At 37.1% G+C, this 24543-nt stretch overlaps 1 protein-coding gene across 1 annotated transcript; it reads left to right on the forward strand.

Moving 5' to 3' along the window:
* The first annotated feature begins 1332 nt into the window (after positions 1-1332).
* LOC117036207 (cytochrome P450 2C21-like) lies at positions 1333-22375 on the forward strand. Its single transcript, XM_033130947.1, has 9 exons — positions 1333-1547; positions 3940-4102; positions 5490-5639; positions 8100-8260; positions 10798-10974; positions 11907-12048; positions 18534-18721; positions 19589-19730; positions 21991-22375. Exons 1-9 carry the CDS (start codon positions 1380-1382, stop codon positions 22170-22172), a joined length of 1473 nt encoding a protein of 490 aa, XP_032986838.1. The 5' UTR covers positions 1333-1379; the 3' UTR covers positions 22173-22375.
* Positions 22376-24543: the final 2168 nt, after the last annotated feature.

The raw sequence follows: 24543 nt of genomic DNA on the forward strand, positions 1-24543 counted from the left end.
AAATTATAATTAGCATACGTGATGTGTCAGATGTCCTAGATTCAAATTCCAGTCCTATTCTTTATTAACTGGGAAGAGAGGTATCTGAATCTTTTCAAAATAACTCAGCCTCAACTTGGCTATTATAAAGCATTTTTTGAAGTTCTTTGAGTGAGCTAACAGGGTGGAAAATATCTGGCACAGTAGAACCACTAAACTATTTCTTCATTGCCTCTTTCTGGTGTTGGTAATGTTTGTTGTATATTGTAGCTATATTATTAAATTAGGCTACTTAATATTCAAAAACCCCTATATATTTTTGATGTTATCTAAAATAATATTTAAATTTATGCAAAATAAATGTTATTGATGTACTTGCTAGCAATGAAGAACCTTCTAGAACTATTGTGTATACCACTTAACTTTGTTGTTTTCATCATTGTTATTTTGCACTTCATTTTTAATACACAGAATTCACTTTTAGTCTTCATATGTATTTGGTCCATGGTGGTTATTGGGCAGTGTATTCAGAAGGTGCATCTTTTATTTTTATTTTATTATTTTTAAAATAATTTTTTAAGTTTTTTCAGTTACAGTTGACATGCAATATTATACTAGTTTCAGGTGTACAACACAGTGATTAGAGATTTATAATTTACAAAGTGGTCACCCTGATATATCTCGTACTCATCTGACACCGTACATAGTTATTACAATACTGCTGGCTATATTCCCTGTGCTATGCTTTACATCCCATGACTATTTTATAACTACCAATTTGTATATATTTTAATCTCTTCCCCTTTTTTGCCCACCCCCAATGCCTCTTCCATCTGGCCACCATGAATATGTTCTCTGTATTTATGAGTTTGTTTCTGTTTTGTTTATTTTGTTCTTTAGATTCCACATATGAATAAAATCATATGAAGTGAGTTATTTTTCAGTTATGATTTCCACTGAAAACTTAGATATTTATCAATACTAAGGTGACTACTTTTAAAATTAAATGTATTGGCGTAACATTGGTTAATAACATTATATACATTTCAGGTGTACCGATAATACGCCATCTGTATACTCTATTGTGTGGTCACCACCCAAAGTCTAGTCTCTTTCTGTCACCATATATTTGACCCCATTTACCCTCTTCGCCCTCTCCTCACCTCTCCTCCCCTCTGGTAACCACCATTCTGTTGTTGGTATCTGATTTTGTTTTTTGTTCTTTTTATATTTTGTTTGTTTTGCTGTTAATCTCTACCAGTATCACAAAGTACACTGAAGATAGAACAGTATTTACCCAAAAGTTCAAAGGCTTAGTACATGTTTGGTGATCAGCTTGTACTCATTTATAAAATCATTGGATTAAAAAGCTTTCGATAGCCTTTACACAGAGTACGTTAATGGATCTCTTCACAGTCCTGCTAATTTGTCTGTCTTACTTGATTCTCCTTTTTCTGTGGAACCGACGCTATGCCAAAGGGAGGCTGCCACCTGGACCCACTCCTCTCCCAATCATTGGAAATATTCTACAGATAAATATTAAGAATATCCCCAAATCCTTAAGCAAGGTAAAGTATGATTAATTTTCTTCCAATTGTTGGCAATGAATAGATAAGACAGCCCTATATCTAAGTAAAATATGGTCCCAGACACTATGTTTTAAAGAAGTGGTTTTAAAACGAAGTGTCCATTGGGTACCCAGACATGAATTTAAATGGGGTACAGCTAGAAGGCTGGCAGAAGAGAATGAGATCCATGAGATGATTGTTGAAATTGCCAAAAATGGAATTTCCTGTCCACATTGTGATCTAGGTCCCCTTTTTAGTAATTACCTTTTGGTGAACCCTAATGGTAATGAAACTGCTTTTAATTTTTTAAAAATTTACTGATTACAGAGTTACAACACTAAAATTTTCCTAGAAGTACACAGTGATGTGAAGTTGAGGAAATAACTAAATGTTCAGAAACTTTCACAGTTTCTATTATATGTGCTTAATGAATGAGTGAATAAGTGTTCTGTTCTTAGCTATTTATACAACAATAGCTCTTTAAATCTGGACAGAATTATCTGAAATTTGTCTTCCCTGAGATGGCTAGTTATCAGACAACGGCCCCTGGAAGCTCCTTGTGTTTTCTCTCTGGATTTAAAAAGATTGTGTCCGCACCCCAGTGCATCCACTTGTTAATTCACAGTTTGGGGCAAGTTTTAAAAATATCTCTGAGCTTTAACTTCCATTTCTTTAAAAAGTGAATGATAATTATTTTACACAAGGTATTAGTATATCATATATTCCACAAGTTGTTGAATGCCTACTCGGTGTTAGGTACTACGTTAGATGCTGGGGATTTTCAATGGTGAATGAAAAAAGACCATAGCACTATGGAATTTACAATCTAGAGGGTAGGCATGTAGTTGTGAAGTAATCATGCAAATAAGTGTATGATTACAAGCCATGTATCAGGGATATAGTAGAAAGAGGCCATATAGCTTGGAGGACCAGGGGTGGGAGGAACAGTAAGCCAAAGGTTCTCTGAGGAAGTGAAGTTGGAGCTGAGATCTAAACAATGATTACGCATTAGCCAGACAAAGAACAGATAAAAGTTTGTTCCAGACTTTTTCAAATGGGAGGAGAATTACTGGTTGGAGTATCTGAAAAAGGACCAATTTGGTTGTAACCCAGAGAATAAGTAAAAACACGGTGTGAGATGAGATTGAAGAGGTAAACAGGGGCCAGAGTATGTAGGTCTTAAAACAAGGATTTTAAGGATATTTGTCTTTAGCATGAGAGCTATGTGATGCCATAAAGTGCTTAAAGGACTGTCATGGTAACATTTGCCTGTGACAAGATCATTCTGGTTGCTTTATGGAGAATGAATTGTCAAGTAGCAGAAGGACTCCAACATTGGACATGATAAAAGAGTATGAGTCCTGTATCATATAGTAAATTGAATAAGCTACCGTGAGTGAACAACTCCAATAATACAATGGCTTAGAGAAGATAGGAGTTTATTGCTATTTCACATGATAGAGAGATGAGTGCTGGTGGACTGCCTCTGTTCCATGAGATCTTTCAGAGAACCAGTCTTTCTCGGTCTTGTAGTTTACCATCCCGTGTCCCTAGGCTAGTGTTCTCATTTGCATGGTCCCGGTAGGGCCATCTCCATGCTATCATTTCAACCCATGGGTAGGGGGAGAAATGGAGAGCATGCTGTGACCATTTATGCAACAGTGTAGGATTTCCACACGTCACTTCTGCTAACATCAGTTCGTGGAAACTTATTCACGTGGCCACATAAGGAAGCAGAGAAATGTCCATGACGCCGCTGCCATGTCTTTATGTATTATTAAAATGTAGAGGTCTCTGGTGCTAAAAGAACATGTAGAGAATGGATGATGAGGGATGATTATTAGTCTACACATGTGGCAAGATGGAGGAACTTCCCTGAAACAGGAGGAGAAACGTATCATTTATTGTACCTATAGGAAGGAAGGAGAAATTTGGAGCAATTACAGGTTTGGCAGAAAAGAAGTTAACAAAATAATATGCATAACATTTATGATACAGACCCTGTCATACAGTGGGAGCTGAATAAAGGATAACTATTGATGGTGATAATAGTAGCAATGTTATTAATAATATAATGATAATTACTATTTAAGTAAAGTAATTTATTATTAGATTACTGGGTCTAGAAGTTGAATTAAAAAAAATTTTTTTATTCAATGACTTGTATTTTCTTATTTTTTCCAAAATATATACTTTTTTCTTTTTAAAAAAATTTAAAAGATAGTTGGTATACAATATTACATTAGTTATATTAGTTTCAGGTGGAAATCTTTTATAATGGCTGAAAGAACATTAAAATGTCTCTTTGATAAGGTTAAAAATATTTTCCTCACTTGTCTACATTTTTAGTTTTGAAATTCTCACTCATCTGTATCTTCTGTTCCATTGCTAGCTAGCAGAAGAGTATGGCCCTGTGTTCACCGTGTATTTTGGCATGAACCCCACTGTGGTGCTGTATGGATATGAAGCAGTGAAGGAAGCCCTGATTGATCGGAGTGAGGAGTTTTCTGGCAGGGGCAGTTTTCCAGTGATAGACAAAATCTTCCAGGGATCAGGTATGCTTTAATTTGGGGAATGTGTGTGTGTAGATCTGTAAGTTGCAAAGATTCCGAATAGGCTAAGGAATTGAGAAATTATAAACATTTAGAGAAAGTTATGAAAATATCATAATGATGACATTTTTCTATACAGGATCATTAATCCATATTTAAAATTATGAAGGTAACACAATGTCTTCGTGAAACATTAAATCCAATGAGACCAAACCAATTAACCATTAATGTTCTATGAATCTGTGACTAAGTCATGTTCATTTTAAATTATGGCCTGTAAAGATAATGAGAAAGAGAGAAAAGAGGGGAGAGGAAATTGACTAAATGATCCTGTTCACCAAATATTTTGTTTTATGTCCTGAGTCATGGTTGCCAAAAGCTATTTTAGGAAGCTTGCATAGTATGCATGGAACCAACGTAAGTTTGGAATATTTCCAAACATCTCCTTCAATTTTCTCTTCTTCCAAAACAGCTTTAGAAATATTTGAATTATTCAATAGAGTACAGAGCACAAATATGTTCTGAAAAGAGGATTATGGAGAAACACATAGTAAGTATGAATTGGAATTGATATTAGAAAAAGCTTTTTAAGTTAAGAACTTGAACTATCTTCCATTTGTTTTTGGAACTGGTGTTAAGCTGTCCAGTGCTCTGGAGGGTCACTGGGTTCCAGCAAAAAGAGACATGGCCTGAATGCAGTCCTTTCCTCCTATTGTTCTCTAAGATCTTCCTGGACAATTTCCTAGGAGCATTGTTTTTCCTCCTGATCTCATCTTGACACTGGAAGTCTGATGTTGAACTTCCTTGGAGTTAAGACCACATTTCATGGAAGAGATTTAATAAATAGAGGGCAAATGTTAAAATGAGAAGGGCTATGGCTATGTTCCTTATCTGAGGAATAGATTTTCATGAGCTTCCTTTGCACAAGAGCTGTCTCTCCTTCTGTTGAGAATTGACTCCATTTATTGCTGCTCCTAAAATTTACTTACAATGCACAAAAGTAATCCCTGAAAATTTAACCCATGACTTGGGCTCACCATAATTTATTAGCTGTGTAATCCAAGAGCAAGCATTTTCCCTCCATGATCTTCAGTATTCTCATTAGTTAAATGAAGAAAAAACACTTGGTTCATAGAGGTTTAGAGGAGTTAATGGACAAAGCATAGTTTAGTACTCTGTAAAACCAAGAGTCTTGATGGTAACATCCTGGGCTGGGTTAAAAGAGAAGGCAGGTGAACTAGGGCTTAATGGGAATTCCTGAGGCTGGCCCAGCCTATTTTTACATTTCTGCATAAGAGTCATTATTATTTCCTGAGATAAAGACTCTTGGCTATAATTCATGGCAATGGAAGTTCTTCTCTCTCTCTCTCTTTTTTTTTTGGCCTAATAGGAATTGTTTTCAGCAATGGAGAAGGATGGAAGCAAACCCGGCGTTTCTCCCTCATGGTTTTGCGGAATATGGGAATGGGAAAGAAGACTATTGAAGACAGAATTCAAGAGGAAGCCTTGTGTCTGGTGGAAGCATTAAGAAAAACCAATGGTGTGTATTTCTTTGTGTAATTAATGGTCATAGTTTGGCTAGACTACATGCTACTACAAAAAGACTACAGAGAGATATGTACAATATTAAGTTTACTTTTTGCTCACATAACAGTAGTAAGAGGTAAAGTTAATTGTATTTCAGTAAAACTGAAAAAAAAAAAAAAAGCATTGGTGGTTCAGTGGTAGAATTCATGCCAAAACCTTCTCCATGCATAGGCTGCATTATAGCTCACATAGAATGTAGGTATGAAAGGAGTCAGCTGCAGTAGCATAAATCTGCACAGTGTGTCTATGTGTGGGCACATGTGGGACTAGGAGAGGGTGTAGAAGAGAAAGGATTGGGCAGGAGACTTGTCAGGAAAGGAGTAAGATCAGGATCATGAGATACATGTGGTTTTTAACCTCAATATTTAAATATTTTTCATGAACATTATTAACTAAATAATACTGTATTCTATATCTTGAATTGCCATCATGTTTTTAAACCAGTGTTATATTACTGTCCAGATGGGTTGTTTCCCTTTTCTTTTGCTAATATTAAAAATGCAATTATTACAAATATTTGTATAATTCTGATTTCTTCCTTAGAATAAATTTCTGAAAATGGTGGTAGAGTATCAATGAACATTGTTTGGACTTTTGACACATATTATCTAGGAATAGAAGGGAGACCTAGCAAAAGAAGGGATAAGAACATGAGGCTTATACTGCATATATTGTTCTGTAACCTTATGTTTCAATTTAATATATTAAAAAGTTTCAGATGTTTAATATTAAATGCTTTTTTAAGAACATTATTAACAGATTAGTACAATATTCCATTATTTTGGATGTACCATAGTTTATTTAACCAGTCTTTTAATTTTGGCCAGAAAACTGTTCAGTTCTTTGTTGCTATTAATATGAAAACAATACAATCCATATTAATCATTGCCTATTTCTGACTACTTTTTTAGAATAAAATTTTGGAAATGGAATTAGTAAGTCAACGAATGTTGGGTTTCGATGCATATTATCTGGGGAATTATTTGGTGCACTTAATTTATATTTCAAGCAGAATTTATTATTAACTGGTTCATTTTTTTCTCATAGTGAATATGACCTTCTCTCAATTTCCTGACCTTTGATCACCCAGACTGTATGATTCCATCTAGCTATGGTGACCGCACAGTCTCAGGGTAGCCCATTTCATCACTGGATAACTATAACTGTTGGAATTTTCGTTCACATGTTGAGTAGAGCCTTTTTTCCTTGTAACTTTTACTTTTTGATCCCTGCTAAGTGTTTGCTTTTGGAGTTGTAGTGTTTTGGAAGTTCCCACACAAGAGGCAGGATGGACCACCCACTCAAAATTTGGTTTAGATGTTGAGACTGAAGGTGCCACGCACATCTCAATAGTATATGAAAAGGTTTATTATTGACATAATGAGGCTTTCTGTGGAGGCTAGGGTGGCTCCAAAAATGGCTTGACAGGGTAGGGAACGGATACTGGCTTGAGGTTTTTATGGTGGTTAAAGGGGGTTGGGGTGGAGATGAGGGTTCTGTGTGCTGGCCAGGGTTTGTGTGGTTTAAACACCCTACTTGTGCCCAAGGAGGGAACAATTGACCTTTTTTTATCAGTTTGTCCAGATGTGAGTAGAGGAAGCAAAGGTAAGGCTTAAAAGCTGTCAGCAGCCAAACACCAAAATATGGAGTCATACTCTTTATTATATATAGAAAGCTATTTCCAATGCTATAACATTTTTTCAAATATCTGAATGCAATTCCAATTTTTCTCATTATTCTCTCTTCTATAAGAAAAGTATATCCAACTTTTTAAAACTGTGTTTTGTGAAATATGATTTCAAGTCTCCTCAGTCTCTTGATTTTCTTATTAGGTCACTCAGTTTCTTATGGGCATCATGAAGAAGTAGTCACACGGAGAGCTAAATTTTACACTTTTAAAGATATTTTTTGAATGACCTCTCTCTTGTAAATTACCTTGTGGCTCTTATTTGGAGAATATTGTAAGTGGGAGAATACTTGGGGGGAAATTAATAAATAAATTGGACTGGATTGCACAGTTTTGTTTTGGGAAAGACAATACATTTTATTTTAGGCCTGTTGAGTTTATAGCGATGATGGCATGTCCAGATAGCTCCTATACGTAAAGAATCTTAGAAGTCAATCTTCTCAATTATTTTAAACAGTCAACTTAAGATGTATACTAAAATTCTGTTTTAACTTTTACTTGTTTTTCTAAATTTTAAAAAAATTTTTATTGGGCAATATGGGAGAACAGTGTGTTTTTTCCAGGGCCCATCAGCTCCAAGTCGTTGTCCTTCAATCTAGTTGTGGAAGGGTGCAGCTCACTGGCCCATGTGGGAATCGAACTGGCAACCCTGTTGTCAAGAGCATGCGCTCTAACCAACTGAGCCATCTGGCCACCCCTCTAACTTTTAACTTATATTGTTTTTAGCATCTCCCTGTGATCCTTCTTTCCTTCTGGCCTGTGTTCCCTGCAATGTGATCTGCTCCATTATATTCCAGAATCGTTTTGATTACAGTGATGAGAAATTGTCAACCTTGCTAAAGCATTTTCTTGAAAACTTCAACATTGTAAGCACCCTTTGGATACAGGTAAAGTCAAAGTTCTTTTTAAATGGAAAATAATTTTCTAATCTATTCCTCATGCCTACCTCATCCCTTTACCCTATTTTAAAATTGCTAAAGTAATGTTTATCAAACTATCATTTGAAACCACTTAGTGAGTTATCAAGCAATTTAATGTATTGAAATGAAATTTAAAACATGAAATATAGTAATAGAAAGAAAAATATTATATCATGGTGCATCAAAATATAATAAGGTATTTTTTGAAAAACTTTTTTTTCTCTGAATTTTATATCTATGGATGAAGAGGGTGGTGGTGTAAAATATATTTCTTACTATACTACACAGTCAGAAAAATGTTAGTAACCTATGATATACAATCATTTATAACTAAAATTCTTTGTGGATCATAAGGTCATAATGTGTTACACCTGGGAAGGACTCTGGAGAGCAAATAATCAACTCCTCATTTTTTGGAACAAGAAACTATCACCAGAGATATTATGCATATTTCCAAAGTAGCCTAGCCAAGACAAGAAATGAGCTAGACCTAGAATATAGATTTCTCGATTCTCTATCTAGTTTGATACAAGCTACCAACCTGAATAAATTGCTTCAGTGCCTACCAAGTGCCCTTAAGTCATGAAGGTATTGTCTAAAGCAGAGTCAGTAAAGTCTAGGATTGAGAACGGCCAGATGAAGAAGGGCAATGTGCACATTCTTGAGGGTGTAAAATGCCTAAGGAAAAATAAGCTAACTCGGGGTGCCCTGGGCTTTTTGTAGATCTTCTCCAGGCCCAGTACTGGTAGCAGCTGTCCTTGGTTTGCAGTGTGGCCTCTCCCACATGCCTCCAGGTGATCACAGGCAGTAACCAAACATGGATTGCTTTGTAGGTCCTACCAGGTAGTCCCAGGCAAATCACAGGCAGTGGCTGGCCTGGGCCTGTACTGGAGCCCCTCCCAAGAGGCCTCAGACCAACATACCCAGAGGCCAGCTTCAGACCACAGCAGAGCACCATACAATTAGCCCCACAAGTGACACACCCAAAAGTCAACATCAGTAGGCACTGGAGCCCATTGGAGCAAATCCCGCTCCACAGGGTAAGCCTCCTCCACAGCAGCCCATAAGCTGTGGAAGTTGCCAAACTCGACAGCCAATCAGCATGATGGTCAATCACACTTGATGTGCCAATAGCAATTAAGGTTCAACTACAAAAGGAGGGCACACCCAACCCACATGAGGGACACTCCTGGAGCACCCAGTGTAGGTGGTCAGGGATCCTGTGCCACTGGGCCCCACAGGGCATCTACTATATATGGCCACCTGGCCAAGACTGGAGGACATAGCAGCCCTACCTAACACATAGAAACAAACACAGAGAGGCAGCCCAAATGAGGAAACAAATATCTCCCAAATGAAAGAATAGGAGAAAACTCCAGAAAAATAACTAAACAAAAGGGAGGCAAGCAACCTACCAGATACAGAGTTCAACACAATGATTATAAGGATGCTCAAGGAACTTAGTGAGAACTTCAACAAAGAGATAGCAAGCATAAAAAAGCACATAGAAACCATAAAAAAGAACCAGTCAGAAGTGAGGAATACAATAACTGAAATGTAGAATGCCCTAGAAGGAATCACTAGCAGACTAAATGAAGCAGAGGATCAAAATGATTTGGAAGACAGGTAGCAGAAAACACCCAATCAGAACAACAAAAAGAAAAAAGAATCCAAAAAAGTGAGGCTAGTTTAAGAGGCCTCTGGTACAAGATCAAGCATAACAACATTTGCATCATAGGGGTACCAGAAGAGAGAGAACAAGGCATTGAGAATATATTTGAAGAAATAATGACTGAAAACTTCCCTAACCTAGAGAAGGAAATAGACATTGAAACCCAGGAAGCACATAGAGTCCCAAACAAGATGAACCCAAAGAAGCCCTTGTCAAGATACATCATAATTAAAATGCCAATAAAAAAGACAGCCTCCTGAATGCAAGAAGATATTCACCAATAATACATCTGATAACAGGTTAATATCCAAAATTTATAAAGAACTTATTCAACTCAACACCAAAAACACAATCCAATTCAAAAGGGAGCAGAGGACCTGAATAGACATTTCTCCAAAGAGAAATACAGATGGCCATAGACATATGAAAAGATGTTCAATGATATCATAAACTTGTCACCAGTACATAAAATTTCTTGTACATTGTGTCTGTTCTTGTGTTTCGTAATAATTTGTTACATAAATTTTCTTGTACCATAATACGTTAAAAAATAAATGCTAAAATTCCTTTATAATACCCAAAACAAGTACATAAGTGTAAACAAATAAAAATTTGAATTGAAAACTTAAAAGAGTTTTTTCCCTGAAAATTTGGGCCAAAAACGTCGGTGCACATTATGCATGGGAGCACATTATATACAGTAAAATACTGTATGTTCTAGTGCAGGAAGTATATTTTATTCATCTTTATCCACTCAGCATATAGCAAAGTGTCTGATATGGGCCTGTAATAGTTTGCTGAGTGGATTAATGAATATTCTTTACTCTTTCAGCTCTACAATGCTTTCCCTTTTGTAATGCATTATCTCCCAGGAAGTCATAATGATTTATTTAAAAACATTGCTAAACAACAAAATTTTATTGTGGAGAAAGTGAAAGAACACCAAGATTCCCTGGATTTCAATAACCCTCGAGACTTCATTGACTACTTCCTGATTAAAATGGAAAAGGTATAAATGACCCTGACCTGCTACTTCATCTTTGTGGGTGATGTGATTCATGGATTAGCTTTGATTTTCCCAGTAAAACTGGGATAGTAAAACAAATGCTTCCTCCTAAGGATGTATTAATTGCTGGTGCACACAATATTGGGTGTCTTGAGATATTTCTAAGTTCTCACTAAAAATAATTTAGAAGGTTTTATATTTACCATGTTAAAGCTGGTTCTTTATTTAGGAGCAGATTGAAGCACACACACAACCAAGCATGTACACATGGAATGTTAATGATAAAAAAAATATTATCATTCATAAAATGAGTTCCGTGAATGGAAGATGTAACCTATGGGGGAACACAGGAATGGATAGAAATCTAGAAAGATTTACCTTTGGAAATACACTAGAAAGTCTTCTCAGATGAGGTAGGTTTAGAGGAAACTCTAAGTCTAGGGAATGATAACTGCAGTGATCAAGTGTGCTCTCTCATAGGATCTTGATTGTAATTGAGGAACTCTTCTGGGTGTAGTGACTGATGACATTGGGAATAGTGATGCCATTTAGGGGTGGGTGGTTCTGGAGGCTTGAATGAGAAGTTTAGACATGATAAAATAGACAATAGATGCTGGAAATGGCAGTGAGTGGCGGTGATGACTTGATAAAAATTACATCTGAGAGAATTGTGGAAGAACTGATTGGCTCTTGTGGGTAAAAAAGTGAGGAATCACAAAGGACTTATTGGAATGTTTGTAACTCTGAACTTATTTTAACTATTTGAAGGAATCCTAACAACTCATCTAACTTTACCTTCAGCGATAGCCCTCTCGAATGTCTGCCTTAATTTGCCAAATAAGCAAATCAAGCAAACAATGATGTTATATTGAGTTATTTTATGTTATCTTTAAGGCTCTTTTACTTATCAAGTAATTCTAACATATCATTGCTAGGAAAAGCACAATAAACAGTCTGAATTTACCATGCACAACTTGATCACTACCGTGTGGGATGTGTTTTCTGCTGGGACAGAGACGACGAGCACCACCCTGAGATATGGACTCCTGCTCCTGCTGAAGCACCCGGAGGTCACAGGTACGATCACAGAGGGTGGGCAGAATGAAATTCCAGGTAGAAATTGGCAGGTAATCCTGATGAGTATCCCGTTCTTCACCTGCCTAAACAATGTACAACAAAATTGTAAATTGTAGAGTGGCCTTGATTTGCATCAGGACATGTGAAGTAAGCAGAGTTATCTTAAGATCTGGAAAGAATTAGCCTTCCTCATTCTCTAAAAAGATATCACTTGATATACCCTTCCATGTCCAGATAAGTATATTTTCATCAAAAGATACTTCTATTCAAATGAGTTTGCAATCTAAAGATTGACTCAACAAAATTACAGTCTTTCTCTACCAAAGGGACTTATTCTTTAAATGGAAAAAAAAATGAAAAATTGTTTTCAATTATATATTTTTGAAGAAACAGGTTTTTCCTCCCAAACATGATTTCTCTTGCAACTCCAACTTTTCCATTTTTCCTCCTCTTTTTTATTGAATCCTCATCAAAGAGGATTGTTTCCTTCACCACTATATCATGTTTTGGCACATTAAGACACTTTTAGTACAATTGAATCTCATAAAGTTTATCTCCATGACATCAGCACCAGATCTTTCTACTCTGTTTAAACTTCTGCTCTCCCACAGCAAGTGAGATGCTTTCCAAATGGTGCCATTTAGAAGCTTAGCCTCCAATTCCTTTGCCTGTGTTCATTGTGGGATATGATGGTGATATATTTCTTTCATGTGACACAGACTCTTTTAGCCACATAGCTTCACTAACTCTTATAAGACCTATATTGATTATGACTGTAAATAGTATATGCCATTTTTCTCCAACCCTTTACATCTTGTATATGTTGGAAAAACCCTTCTTGTGTCATATTTCCCCATTGCTTCCATTTCCAGTTCCCATTTGGGATTTTTCTTGCATCATGTCCATTTATATTTTCCTTTTCTTTCTTCCCATCTTCATCTCTCACTGTGCCATTCTACTAATCATCTGATTTTATAAACAGTTCCTAACCACTTTATATAATCACTTGTTTCTAGACAAATTCTAGCATCTCAACCTGAGAAGGTGAAGTTTAAATCTTCTCTAAAATTCCTAACCTTTTCTTCTTTATAGCTATTAAGCCATAGAATTTTTATATGCTCCATTACAAAGACATATTCTTCCGGCTGTAGTTGAATACCATTTGACCAAAGTGGCAATGTGGTATTGGAGTAGTAGCTGTGTGACCTCAGACTCATGATTACCTCTTTCCAGATATGCTGGTTCCTCATCTGTTTAAGGGAGATGACAATACTTCCTAACATTCATAGAGTCTTTCCATCATAAGAAAAAGTTAATAAGCTTATTAGTTAATAAAAGTTAACTAATAGATAGTCCTACTTAAATTATGTATTATTAACTTGATATACTTTGTAGGTAAAGGAAAAGTATAATTCACTAATACAAATTACTTTCAGTCTTGTTCAATTTCTGAGATCGTGGGTTTGGAAATGAGAAAAACTACATAACACCTGATGTCCTTAAGAAATATACTTACTTTTCTGGATCTGTTTCCTCATTAAAAAAAAAATTTTTTTATTAGTTTCAGGTGCACAAAACAAAGTAATACTTAGACGTTTATCATTTATATCCCTCACACTGTGTCAACCCTCCCTCCCCCCATCCACTATCCCTCTGACATCGCACACAGCCATTACATTTCCACTGTCTCTATTCCTAATGCTGTACTCCGCTTCTTGTAAGTACACACACACACACACACACGAACTTCTAGTTGACATTCGTTATTGTTCAGCTTCAGCTTCAGGTGTAAGTGCAGTGATCAGGCATCTACATCATCCTGAGGTGGTCTCCCTAATGAGACAAGTGTCCATCGGATACCCTACAAAATCTTTACATTATTGATTATATTCCCCAAATTAACTTTTGTAACCCTGTGGCAATCTTGTGGTTACTGACTGTGCTTTCTAATCCCCTCACCTTCTCCCTTGTCCCCACCGTCCCCCATCTAGCAACCCTCAGTTTTTCCTTTATGTCTCTGAAACTGTTTCTGATTAGTTCATTCACTTATTCTCTTCTTTAGATTCCACATATAAGTGAGATCATATGGTATTTGTCTTTCTCTGTCTGACTTATTTCACTTAACATAGTGTTCTCTAGGTCCATCCATGTTGTTCAAATGGTAAGATTTCTTTCTTCTTTATTGCTGCCTAATACTCCATTGTATAAATGTACCTTCCTTAATCTAGTCATCTACCGATGGGCATTTTGGTTGTTTCCATGTCTTGGCTATTGTGTATTGCTGCAATAAACATAGGAGTGCATAAATTTTTTTGAATTATAGTTTTGGATTTCTCCGGATAGATACCTATGAGTGGAATTGCTGGATTATAAGGTAGTTCCATTTTCAGATTTTTGAGATACCTCCATACTGTTTTCCATAGTGGCTGCACCAATCTGCAATCCCACCAACAGTGCACAAGGGTTCCTTTTCTCCACATCCTCACCAGCACTTGTTTGTTGATTTATTGATGATAGCCATTTTGACTGGGGTGAGGTGGTATCTCATTGTGGTTTTTATTTGCATTTCTCTGATGGTTAGTGAGGTGGAGCATGTTTTTCATATGTCTGTTTGCCATCTGTATGTCCTTTTTAGAAAAATGTCTCTTCATGTCCTCTGCCCATTTTTTAATTGGGTTGTTTGTTTTTTTGGAGTTGAGTTGAGTGAGTTTTTTTATAAATTTGGGATATTAAACCCTTATTGGATATATCATTGGCAAATATCTTTTCCCATTCAGTAGGATCCCTTTTTGTTTTATTGATGGTTTCCTTTGCTGTGAAAAAACTTTTTAGTTTGATGTAATCCCACACATTTATTTTTTTCTCTTACTTCCCTTGTGCGAGGGGATATATCAGTAAAAATCTTATTCCAGGTAATGTCTGTGAAGTTTCTTCCTATATTTTCTTCTAGGAATTTTATGGTTTCAGATCTTACCTTTAAGTCTTTAAGCCATTTTGTATTTATTTTTGTATGTGGTGTAAGGAGGTGGTCTAGTTTCATTTTTTTGCATGTGTCTGTCCATGTTTCTTCATTTTACATAAAATACCCAATACATTGAGCCATTTTGAGGAATTATAAAGTTATATAATAAATAATACAGCATGCCTGTTGAATTTTGCTTTCTAAATGTTAACTTAGTTCTTGTTCCTATGTGCTGAGTCAGCTAAACATCTTATTTAATTGCTCTATTTATTAAGCATTTACTGGATAGCTCTTACCCTCTTGGAACATACATATTTAAAACAAAAACTGGCATACAAAAAGGGGTTAAACTACATGGTTTGTAGAGAGCCTTCAAGATCCTAGACCCCTAATTCTATCAAACAAAAGTACACAAAATAGAGAATCAGTGTTGACAAATGAATTTCATGGTACAATTGTGTTTTATGTATATATATTTAAGTCTCTAATGAAATTCCAATTTGCCTGGGAAACTGAAATTCTGTTTGTTTTTTTCCCTTATGGAAGTAGCTGTATGTGATTTTCCCTTTTTCCCATCTCCCACCACTATGTAACTATAATTAAGAAGGTCATTTCAGAGCCCAGGTCAAGATGACAGAGTAGTTAAATACTGTGCTCGCTTCCTCTCACAACCACATCAAAATTATAACTAAACTACAGAACAACCATCATTGAAAATTGCCTGAAGTCTTGGTGAATGGAAGTCCTGCAACTAAGGACATACAGAAGAAGCGACCTCAAGACTGGTAAGAAGGACGGAGACACAGAATGGGCTGGTCCCACAGCCACATGTGGTGGTTAAAAATTGGGAGGGGAAGTGTTGGGGCACACCCAAGCCACTTCCACTGGCTTTACCACTTAAACGGCCTGTCTTGGCTCATGCGGTGGACTTTCCTAAACTCTCTCAAGGGTTTTCAAAACCCAAACAAGCAGAATCTGGCTTCAGCATGTCCCATACCACTTGGTGAGCAGCCCCAAGCCTGGCACTAGCAGCAGCCAGCCTCAGTTCACAGCTTAGCCTCTCAAGGCACCTCCAAGCCCAGTGAAGTTGGCAGCCACCGGTGGATTGCTTTATAGCTGATGCTAGGTGGGCCCCAGCAGAGCACGGGCTGCAGCTGAACTTGGCCTGCAGTGGGCCCCCTCCCAGAGGGCCCCAGGAGTAGCATATCAGGTGGCCAGCTTTGGACCTAGCTATAGCACCACCCAGCTTCCTCCAAGAATGACACATCCAAAGGGCAGACTGGGCAGGCACCTGAGCCCTGCTGAAGCAAATCCTGCTCCTTATTGTCAGCGCCTGCATAACAGCTCCTCCACTGTAGTCACAGGCAGTACTCAACCAGTGAGCCTGAGGGTCAGTCCTTCCCATTCATGTGCAAACAGCAACCAGGGCTCAACTACAACAGGACACACAACCCACGCAAGGGACACACCTGGAGCACCTGGCTCAGGTGACTGGGGAGACTATTGCCACTGGGCCCCACAAGACACCTACTACATAATACCACTCTACTAAGACTGGGAGACATAACAGTCCTACTTAATATATAGAAATAAACACAGGGAAGCAGCCAAAATGGGGTACAGAGAAACATGTCCCAAATAAAAGAACAGAACAAAGCTCCAGAAAAAGAACTAAACAAAATGAAAACAAGCAATCTGCCAGATGCAGACTTCAAAACACTGGCTATACGGATGCGCAATGATCTCAGTGAAAACTTCAACAAAGAGATAGGAAACATGAAAATGGAGCTAGAAAATATTACAAAGAATCACTCAGAAATGAAGAATACAACAATTGAAATGTTACATTAGAGGGAATCAACGGTAGATGAAGCAGAGAAATAAATCAGTGATTTAGAAGATAGGGTAGCAGAAAATAGCCAATCAGAACAGCAAAAAGAAAAAAAGAATCCAAAAAAAGTGAGGATAGTTTATAGGGCTTCTGGGACAACATCAAGCATACCAACATTCTCATCATAGAGGTACCAGAAGGAGAAGAGAAAGAACAAAAAAATGAAAACCTATTAGAAGAAATAATGATAGAAAACTTCCCTAACCTGGCAAAGGAAATAGACATACAAGTCCAGAAAGCGAAGAGAGTCCCAAATAAGATGAATCCAAAGAGGCCAACACCAAGACACATCATAATTAAAATGCCAAAAGTTAAAGACAAAAAGAGAATCTTAAAAGCAGCAAGAGAAAAGCAGTTAGTTACCTACAAGTGAGCTTTCATAAGACTGTCAGCTGATTTTTCAACAGAAACTTTGCAGATCAGAAGGGATTGGCACATAATATTCAAAGTGATGAAAAGTAAGGACATAAAACCAAGATTACTCTACCCAGCAAAGCTATCATTTAGAATTGAAGGACAGATAAAGGGCTTTCCAGACAAGAAAAAGCTAAAGGAGCTGATCAACACCAAACCAGTATTACAAGAAATGTTAGAGGGACTTTTTTAAGAAGGAGGAGGAGAAGAAAAACAATCAAAAATATGAATAGTAAAATGGCAATAACTATATATATACAATGACTTTTAATATAAGTGGATTAAGTACTCTAATCAAAAGACAGGGTGGCTGAATGGATAAGAAAACAAGACCCTGACATATGCTGCCTACAAGATACTTCAGACAAACACAGACTGAAAGTAAAGGGATGGAAAAAGATATTACATGAAAATGGAAACAAACAAACAAAAAAGTTGGAGTAGCAATACTCCTACCAGACAAAATAGACTTTAAAACAAAGTCTATTTATAACAAGAGCTAAAGAATGACCCAGTAATCCCACTTCTGGGTATTTATCCAAAGACTGAAAACACTACTTAGAAGGGACATGTGCATCCATATGTTCACTGCATCATTATTTACAGTAGTCAAGATATAAAGGCATCCTGGGTATCCATCAATGGATGAATGGATATAGAAGAGGTGGTGCATATATACAATGGAATATTTTTCAGGCATATAAAAGAATGAAATCTTGCCATCTGCAACAACATGGATGGACCTAGAAGGTATTTTACTGAGTGGAGTAAGTCAGACAGAGAAAGACAAATATCATATGATTTCACTTTTATGTGGAATCGAAAGAACAAAATAAACTAACAAACACAAAAGAAATGAACTCATAGATACAGAGAACATTTTTATGGTCGCCAGATGGAAGAGGCATTGGGGATTGGGGGAGGCTGAAAAAGGGGAAGGGATTAAGAAGTACAAATTGGTAGTTATAAAATAGTCATGGATGTAAAACATAGCATAAGGAATGTAGTCTAGAATATTGTAATAACTAGGTATGGTGTCAGATGAGTATGAGATTTATCGCGGTGATCACTTCGTAAATTACATAAATCTCTAATCACTGTGTTGTACACATGAAAATAACATAATAGTGTATGTCAACTGTAATTGAAAAATAATAAAAAAGAAAATCATTTCATGTCTTTTCCATTTCACATTAATTCTGACTCCTACCTTGCCAGCTAAAATCCAGGAAGAGATTGAGCGTGTGGTTGGCAGACACCGGAGCCCCTGCATGCAGGACAGGAGCAGTATGCCCTACACGGATGCTGTGGTACACGAGATCCAGAGATACATAGACCTTGTCCCCAACAGTCTGCCCCATTCAGTGACTCAGGATACTACGTTTAGAGAATATCTTCTACCCAAGGTGAGAAATCCTATGTATTTCATCTATGCTCCTCCTTAGGAATCTTAGGTTATCAACTATCACAGTAGTAGAATTACAGGTGGCCTAACCTTCTACAAGTATTGCCAGTCATAACTCAGATATCTCGCCCTCTGACCACATGCTCTTTTCCTTCTAGTTTGTTGATACAATTTTATAAATACAATACTGCTTAGATTACCACAGGATTTTCAGTACACTGCCTGTCCATTAGCCCAATCTGCTGTCCACTTCTCTGCTTTCTAGGGTATGTTTTATTACTCCTGCCACTTAACCAGTAGCCTATACTCCCTCTGCCTCACCAACTATCTGTTTCACTTATTTGTCAAAATTTTCATGAATAAAATATGAAACAATTCAATTGAAAGAATATAGTAGGAGGAGGGGACACTTACCAGACCCTCATCCTGATGGGGAAGGAAATGGTTTTCAAGAATATGGCCACTCAAGTAGAGTTTTAAGAAGATCTCATACTTGGTTTCAAAGAGAATGAGTTGGATTTTCAGTGACATCAGCACTTTTAGACAATAGTGCAATTTATTTGTTAAGAACAATGTACTCCAGGGATCTTCCTAAATTTTCTGAAAAGCAAGTGCTGGTGTCAGGCTACAAACTGAAGAGGATGGCCTTGGAATCAGTGAACAGTGCCCTGGACTGGCATTATATGATTTAAGACTTGTTAAGCTTGGTCATTAATTTCTTTTGTGACATGATGTAAATAAATTCTCCTTTTCATGCCTCAGTCTCCTCATCTATAAAACAAAAGGATTAGATAAGGGACTTTTTTTTCCCCGCCCAAGCTCCATGACCTTCTTTATAATCCAGTTTATCTGTTTCTTTTTATGCCAGGGCACAACTGTATATGTATCTCTGACTTCTCTCCTGCACGATGACAAAGAGTTTCCCAACCCCGATCAGTTTGATCCTGGCCACTTCCTGGATGAAAAGGGCAACTTTAAGAAGAGTGACTACTTCATGGCTTTTTCAGCAGGCAAGCAAGCTTCATTTTTATCTGTACATCAGGGATCAAATGACATGAGGCAGGGCTTTGCATGGAGGTGACTCTGGTCTGGACAAATTGTCATTTGTAGGAGGCCAGAGGCACCACTCCCAAAGTCCAGGTTCTCCTTGGATTGGAGGCTGCTCCCTGAGTTCTGTCCCATAACCCACTACTGAGATTCCCACGAGCTCCTCCCAGACGTCCAGTTCCACGAAGACCTTTCTCACCTGCCCGGGGAAGCCAGTTCACTCAATACACTTCACTGAGGACCGTATATGTAGCAGACTCATGTTCAAATCCAAGGGTATAAATGTGAACAACAAACAGATCCCCTCTCTAGGAGAGAGGAAGGCAAATTAACAATGAGACTCCAGAGAGACAAATGCTCTCAAGGGGCTGTTGTGGGAGCCCAGAAAGGGAAGCTCCTGATTCTTGCCTTTTGAAGTAGAGAGGGGCAGAGGGCAGAGCAGATGGAGGGTAAGGGGAAATTTCTTGCAGGAAGTAGCATTTGAGTATCTTCCTTTAATTTGTCAGGGTCCTGGAAAGAAATAGGTGGCATACGCAAAAAGGTCAATTAAAGAAAGTTTAATAAAAAGACTGTTTTCAGAGGTATGAGCAGGATTATGGTGTTGGATTATGGTAAGAAGGTGTTGTAAAGTACTCAGGGGCTAGCACCAACAGCAAGACGTTACCATCCTCGGTTGGAAGGAACAAGGAAAGGAGGATATTACCTGAAACCAAAGAGATCTTTAGCAAAGAGGGAGTGGATGCCTCAACAGGAGATGCATCATTAGGTAGAGAAATACAGCCGCTGCCTAAATTGTGGCCTGGCAGGGTGGGATTGAGCAAGTAATACTCTGACTGTGTCAACATCTAATCCTCTAAATTTATTCAGAACCCAGGGGGGAACTAACTTCTGGGTTTATGCATTCCATAGGAATCTCCTTAACACAGAGTAAACATAAAAGACAAACACACACAGAATGGGCCTGGAAGGGTGAAGAAACAGAGAATTTTCAGCACCCTCCCAAGGAGAAACAGTGGGAAGAATACAGAGTGAAAGGCCTTTCCTATAGAAGTCACTGAAACAGAGTCAAAATTTGGAGATTTGCTCCTGATTAAATACCTAAGAAAATAGGTATCAAGTAACCCTTGGTCTTGTGTTCCCAATATCATGTGCAATATCCAGAGATGATTGCAAAGCAAGACACTGCTGTACTCCTCCTTAGCTTTCTTCCTGTATTTGGGCCACTATTACATAATGAGTCTGCTCGAGATTTCCATTTATATCACAGGGCTTGCAGGCTTGCTTTTGTCCTGACTCTGCGGGTACCATTACAAGATCTTACCTTAAGAGCTTATATTCCAATCTGTGAGACAGACGAATAATTATAATTTCATGTGAAGTGTGCTATATTAGAAGCATTAATTTGTGGGTTGTGGAAAAGAGAAGGGAGTGAATTACATACCTTAAGCACGTCAAAGAAGTTTCCGTACAATAAAAGACACCTGAACTGGATCTAGAAGGATATGGAGAATATCAGCAGGCAGAGCAGAGGGGAAGACTATTTCATTTGGAGGAATGACTTGGAATCTGAGATAACACTTGAAATTGCCAGTCTGTTTGGGATTGATAAATAATTAGTAAAGCTCGTGGCTAGTTTGTGACATTTCTCTTTATACTGTGCAATGGTAAGCTCTTGAAATTTTTTAAAGCAGGGACATGACAAAGTTAAGATTATCCTTTAGAGTCCAGATAAGGAGAAGTAAATCTGCTGTTGAGTCTTGGGTTGGAGGTAGATGGAAAAGTAGACTGTGTGTCTCATGCCAATTGGGATATGTGAAAGAGTGTGTGTGTGTGTAGAAAAATGTCACTGACAAGCTTCAGCAAAGCAAATCCAACATGGGTGCGTAGAAAAGATTTTTTTTATATATCACGCACGCAAAAATATGTGCTAAGGAAATGAAGAAAGCCAGGTTTCAATGTAGCTAGAAGAATCCATTGGTTAATTAGTCTTTTATTAATATATTTATTTAATTGTTTCATATATTTTTTTTTATTTTTTAAATTTATTGGGGTGACAATTGTTAGTAAAATTACATAGATTTCAGGTGTGCAATTCTGTATCACATCATCTATAAATTACATTGTGTGTTCACCACCCAGAGTTGTTTCATATTTTTAAAGTCACTCTGTGTGCTAACTCAGAAATAGAATTAAATGAATATTTAATTTATGTGTCATTTTTAGGAAAAAGAGTTTGTGCTGGAGAAGGCCTGGCCCGCATGGAGCTGTTTTTACTACTGACCCACATTTTACAGCATTTTACCTTGAAATCTCTGGTTGATCCGAAGGACATTGACACCACCCCAGTTGTCACCGGGCTAGGCTCTGTACCACCTGAATATAAACTCTGTTTCATTCCACTCTAAAGAAAGGGGAGGCTACAAGATTGCAGGGCAAGACTCTCTAGACACATTTGAACAAGCCAGATGCTTTTTCTGTCCAGTGTGTTAGCTATCATCTACCTCTCCCCTAACGGCAGGAATAACATTCCTCAACACTGTCTCCTCTAATTTTCCCCATCCTTTAAAAAATAAACCTATAACACCTCTAGTGTGAAGCATAAGAAAAAGTCTCTTTTTCAAATTTTTTTCAATTCCAGTTGGCATTATAGTCAATAATATTATAAGAGAAAGTCTTTGTGACCTTGAACTCTGCAAAGATTTTTAAAAAAATAGGCCACAACAATCTTGAGAAATAAAAACAAAGTGGGAGGTATAATGATACCTGACATCAAATTATACTACAAAGCTACAGTAATCAAAACAGCATGGTACTGGCATGAACACAGACACATAGATCAATAGAACAGAGTAGAGAGCCCAGAAATAAATCCATGACCATATGGTCATTTAATCGACGACAATAGAAGCAAGAATTTACAGTGGGGTAAAGACAGTCTATTCAATAAATGGTGCTGGGAAACCTGGACAGACACATGTGAAAAAATGAAGCTGGACCACCTCCTTATACTATATACAAAAATAAATTCAAAATGGATTAAATGTAAGATCTGAAACCATAAAATTCCTAGAAGAAAATATAGGAAGAAACTTTACAGACATTACCTGGAATAAGATTTTTACTGATATATCCCCTTGGGCAAGAGAAGTAAGAGAAAAAATAAACATGTGGGATTACATCAAGCTAAAAAGTTTTTTCACAGCACAGGAAACCATTAATAAAACAAAAAAGGATCCTACTGAATGGGAAAAAATATTTGCCAATGATATATGAGATAAGGGTTTAATATCCCAAATTTATAAAAAAAGTCAGCTCAATTCAAAGAAAACAATCCAATTAAAAAGTGGGCAGAGGACATGAAAAAACATTTTTCTAAAAAGGACATACAGATGGCAAACAGACATATGAAAAAATGCTCAATCTCACTAATCATTAGAGAAATGCAAATAAAAACCACGATGAGATACCACCTCACCCCAGTCAAAATGGCTATCATCAATAAATCAACAAACAACAAGTGCTGGCGAGGATGTGGAGAAAAGGGAACCCTATTGGTGGGATTGCAGATTGGTGCAGCCACTATGGAAAACAGTATGGAGGTATCTCAAAAATCTGAAAATGGAACTGCCTTATGATCCAGCAATTCCACTCCTAGGTATCTATCCAGAGAAATCCAAAACTCTAATTCAAAAACATTTATGCACCCCTATGTTTATTGCAGCACTATACACAATAGCCAAGACACGGAAACAACTGAAATGCCCATCGGTAGACGACTGGATTAAGAAGCTGTGGTACATTTATACAATGGAGTATTACGCAGCCATAAAGAAGAAAGAAATCTTACCATTTGCAACAACATGGATGTTCCTAGAGAACATTATGTTAAGTGAAATAAGTCAGACAGAGAAAGACAAATACCATACGATCTCACTTATATATGGAATCTAAAGAAAAGAATAAATGAATGAACAAATCAGAAACAGTCTCAGAAACATAGAGGAAAAACTGAGGGATGCTAGATGGGAGGGGGGTGGGGATAAGGGGGAAAGTGAGGGGATTAGAAAGCACAGTCAGTAACCATAAGATTGCCCCAGGGTCACAAAAGTCAATTTGGGGAATGTAATCAATAATGTTGTAAAGATTTTGTAGAGTATCCGATGGACACTTGTCTCGTTAGGGAGACCACCTCAGGATGATGTAGATGCCTGATCACTGCACTGTACACCTGAAGCTAAAGCTGAAGAATAATGAATGTCAACTACAATTTTATATATATATATATATATATATATATATATATATATATATATATATATATAAAATATATGTAACTATGTATATATTTATATATATATACTTACAAGAAGTGGAGTACAGCATTAGGAATAGAGACAATGGAAATGTAATGGCTGTGTGCGATGTCAGAGGGATAGTGGATGGGGGAGGGGGGTTGTCACAGTGTGAGGGATATAAATGATAAATGTCTAACTATTACATTGTTTTGTGCACCTGAAACTAATAAAAAAAAGTTTAAAAAAATAGGCCACAAAAAGCACTAATTATAAATAGGTCTTGATAGATGAATTTAGTAAAGTGGCAGGATACAAAATTAATATTCAGAAATCAGTTGCATTTGTATATACCAATAATAAAACATCAGAAGGAGAAATTAAAAAAACAATCCCATTTACAATCGCTCCAAAGACTATAAAATACCTGGGAATAAATTTAACCAAAGAAGTAAAAGATCTATACTCAGAAAATTATAAGACA

Source organism: Rhinolophus ferrumequinum, chromosome 16, assembly GCF_004115265.2.
Source record: "Rhinolophus ferrumequinum isolate MPI-CBG mRhiFer1 chromosome 16, mRhiFer1_v1.p, whole genome shotgun sequence".
Classification (NCBI taxonomy): domain Eukaryota; kingdom Metazoa; phylum Chordata; class Mammalia; order Chiroptera; family Rhinolophidae; genus Rhinolophus; species Rhinolophus ferrumequinum.

What these genes read in the sequence shown, in the direction of transcription:
- LOC117036207 (XM_033130947.1), top strand. Translation starts at nt 1,380, where the DNA reads ATGGATCTCTTCACAGTCCTGCTAATTTGTCTGTCTTACTTGATTCTC. An exon ending in TAAGCACCCTTTGGATACAG is followed by an intron (nt 8,261 to 10,797) that starts GTAAAGTCAAAG and finishes TTACTCTTTCAG; the next exon opens with CTCTACAATGCTTTCCCTTT. An exon ending in GAAGCACCCGGAGGTCACAG is followed by an intron (nt 12,049 to 18,533) that starts GTACGATCACAG and finishes CTACCTTGCCAG; the next exon opens with CTAAAATCCAGGAAGAGATT.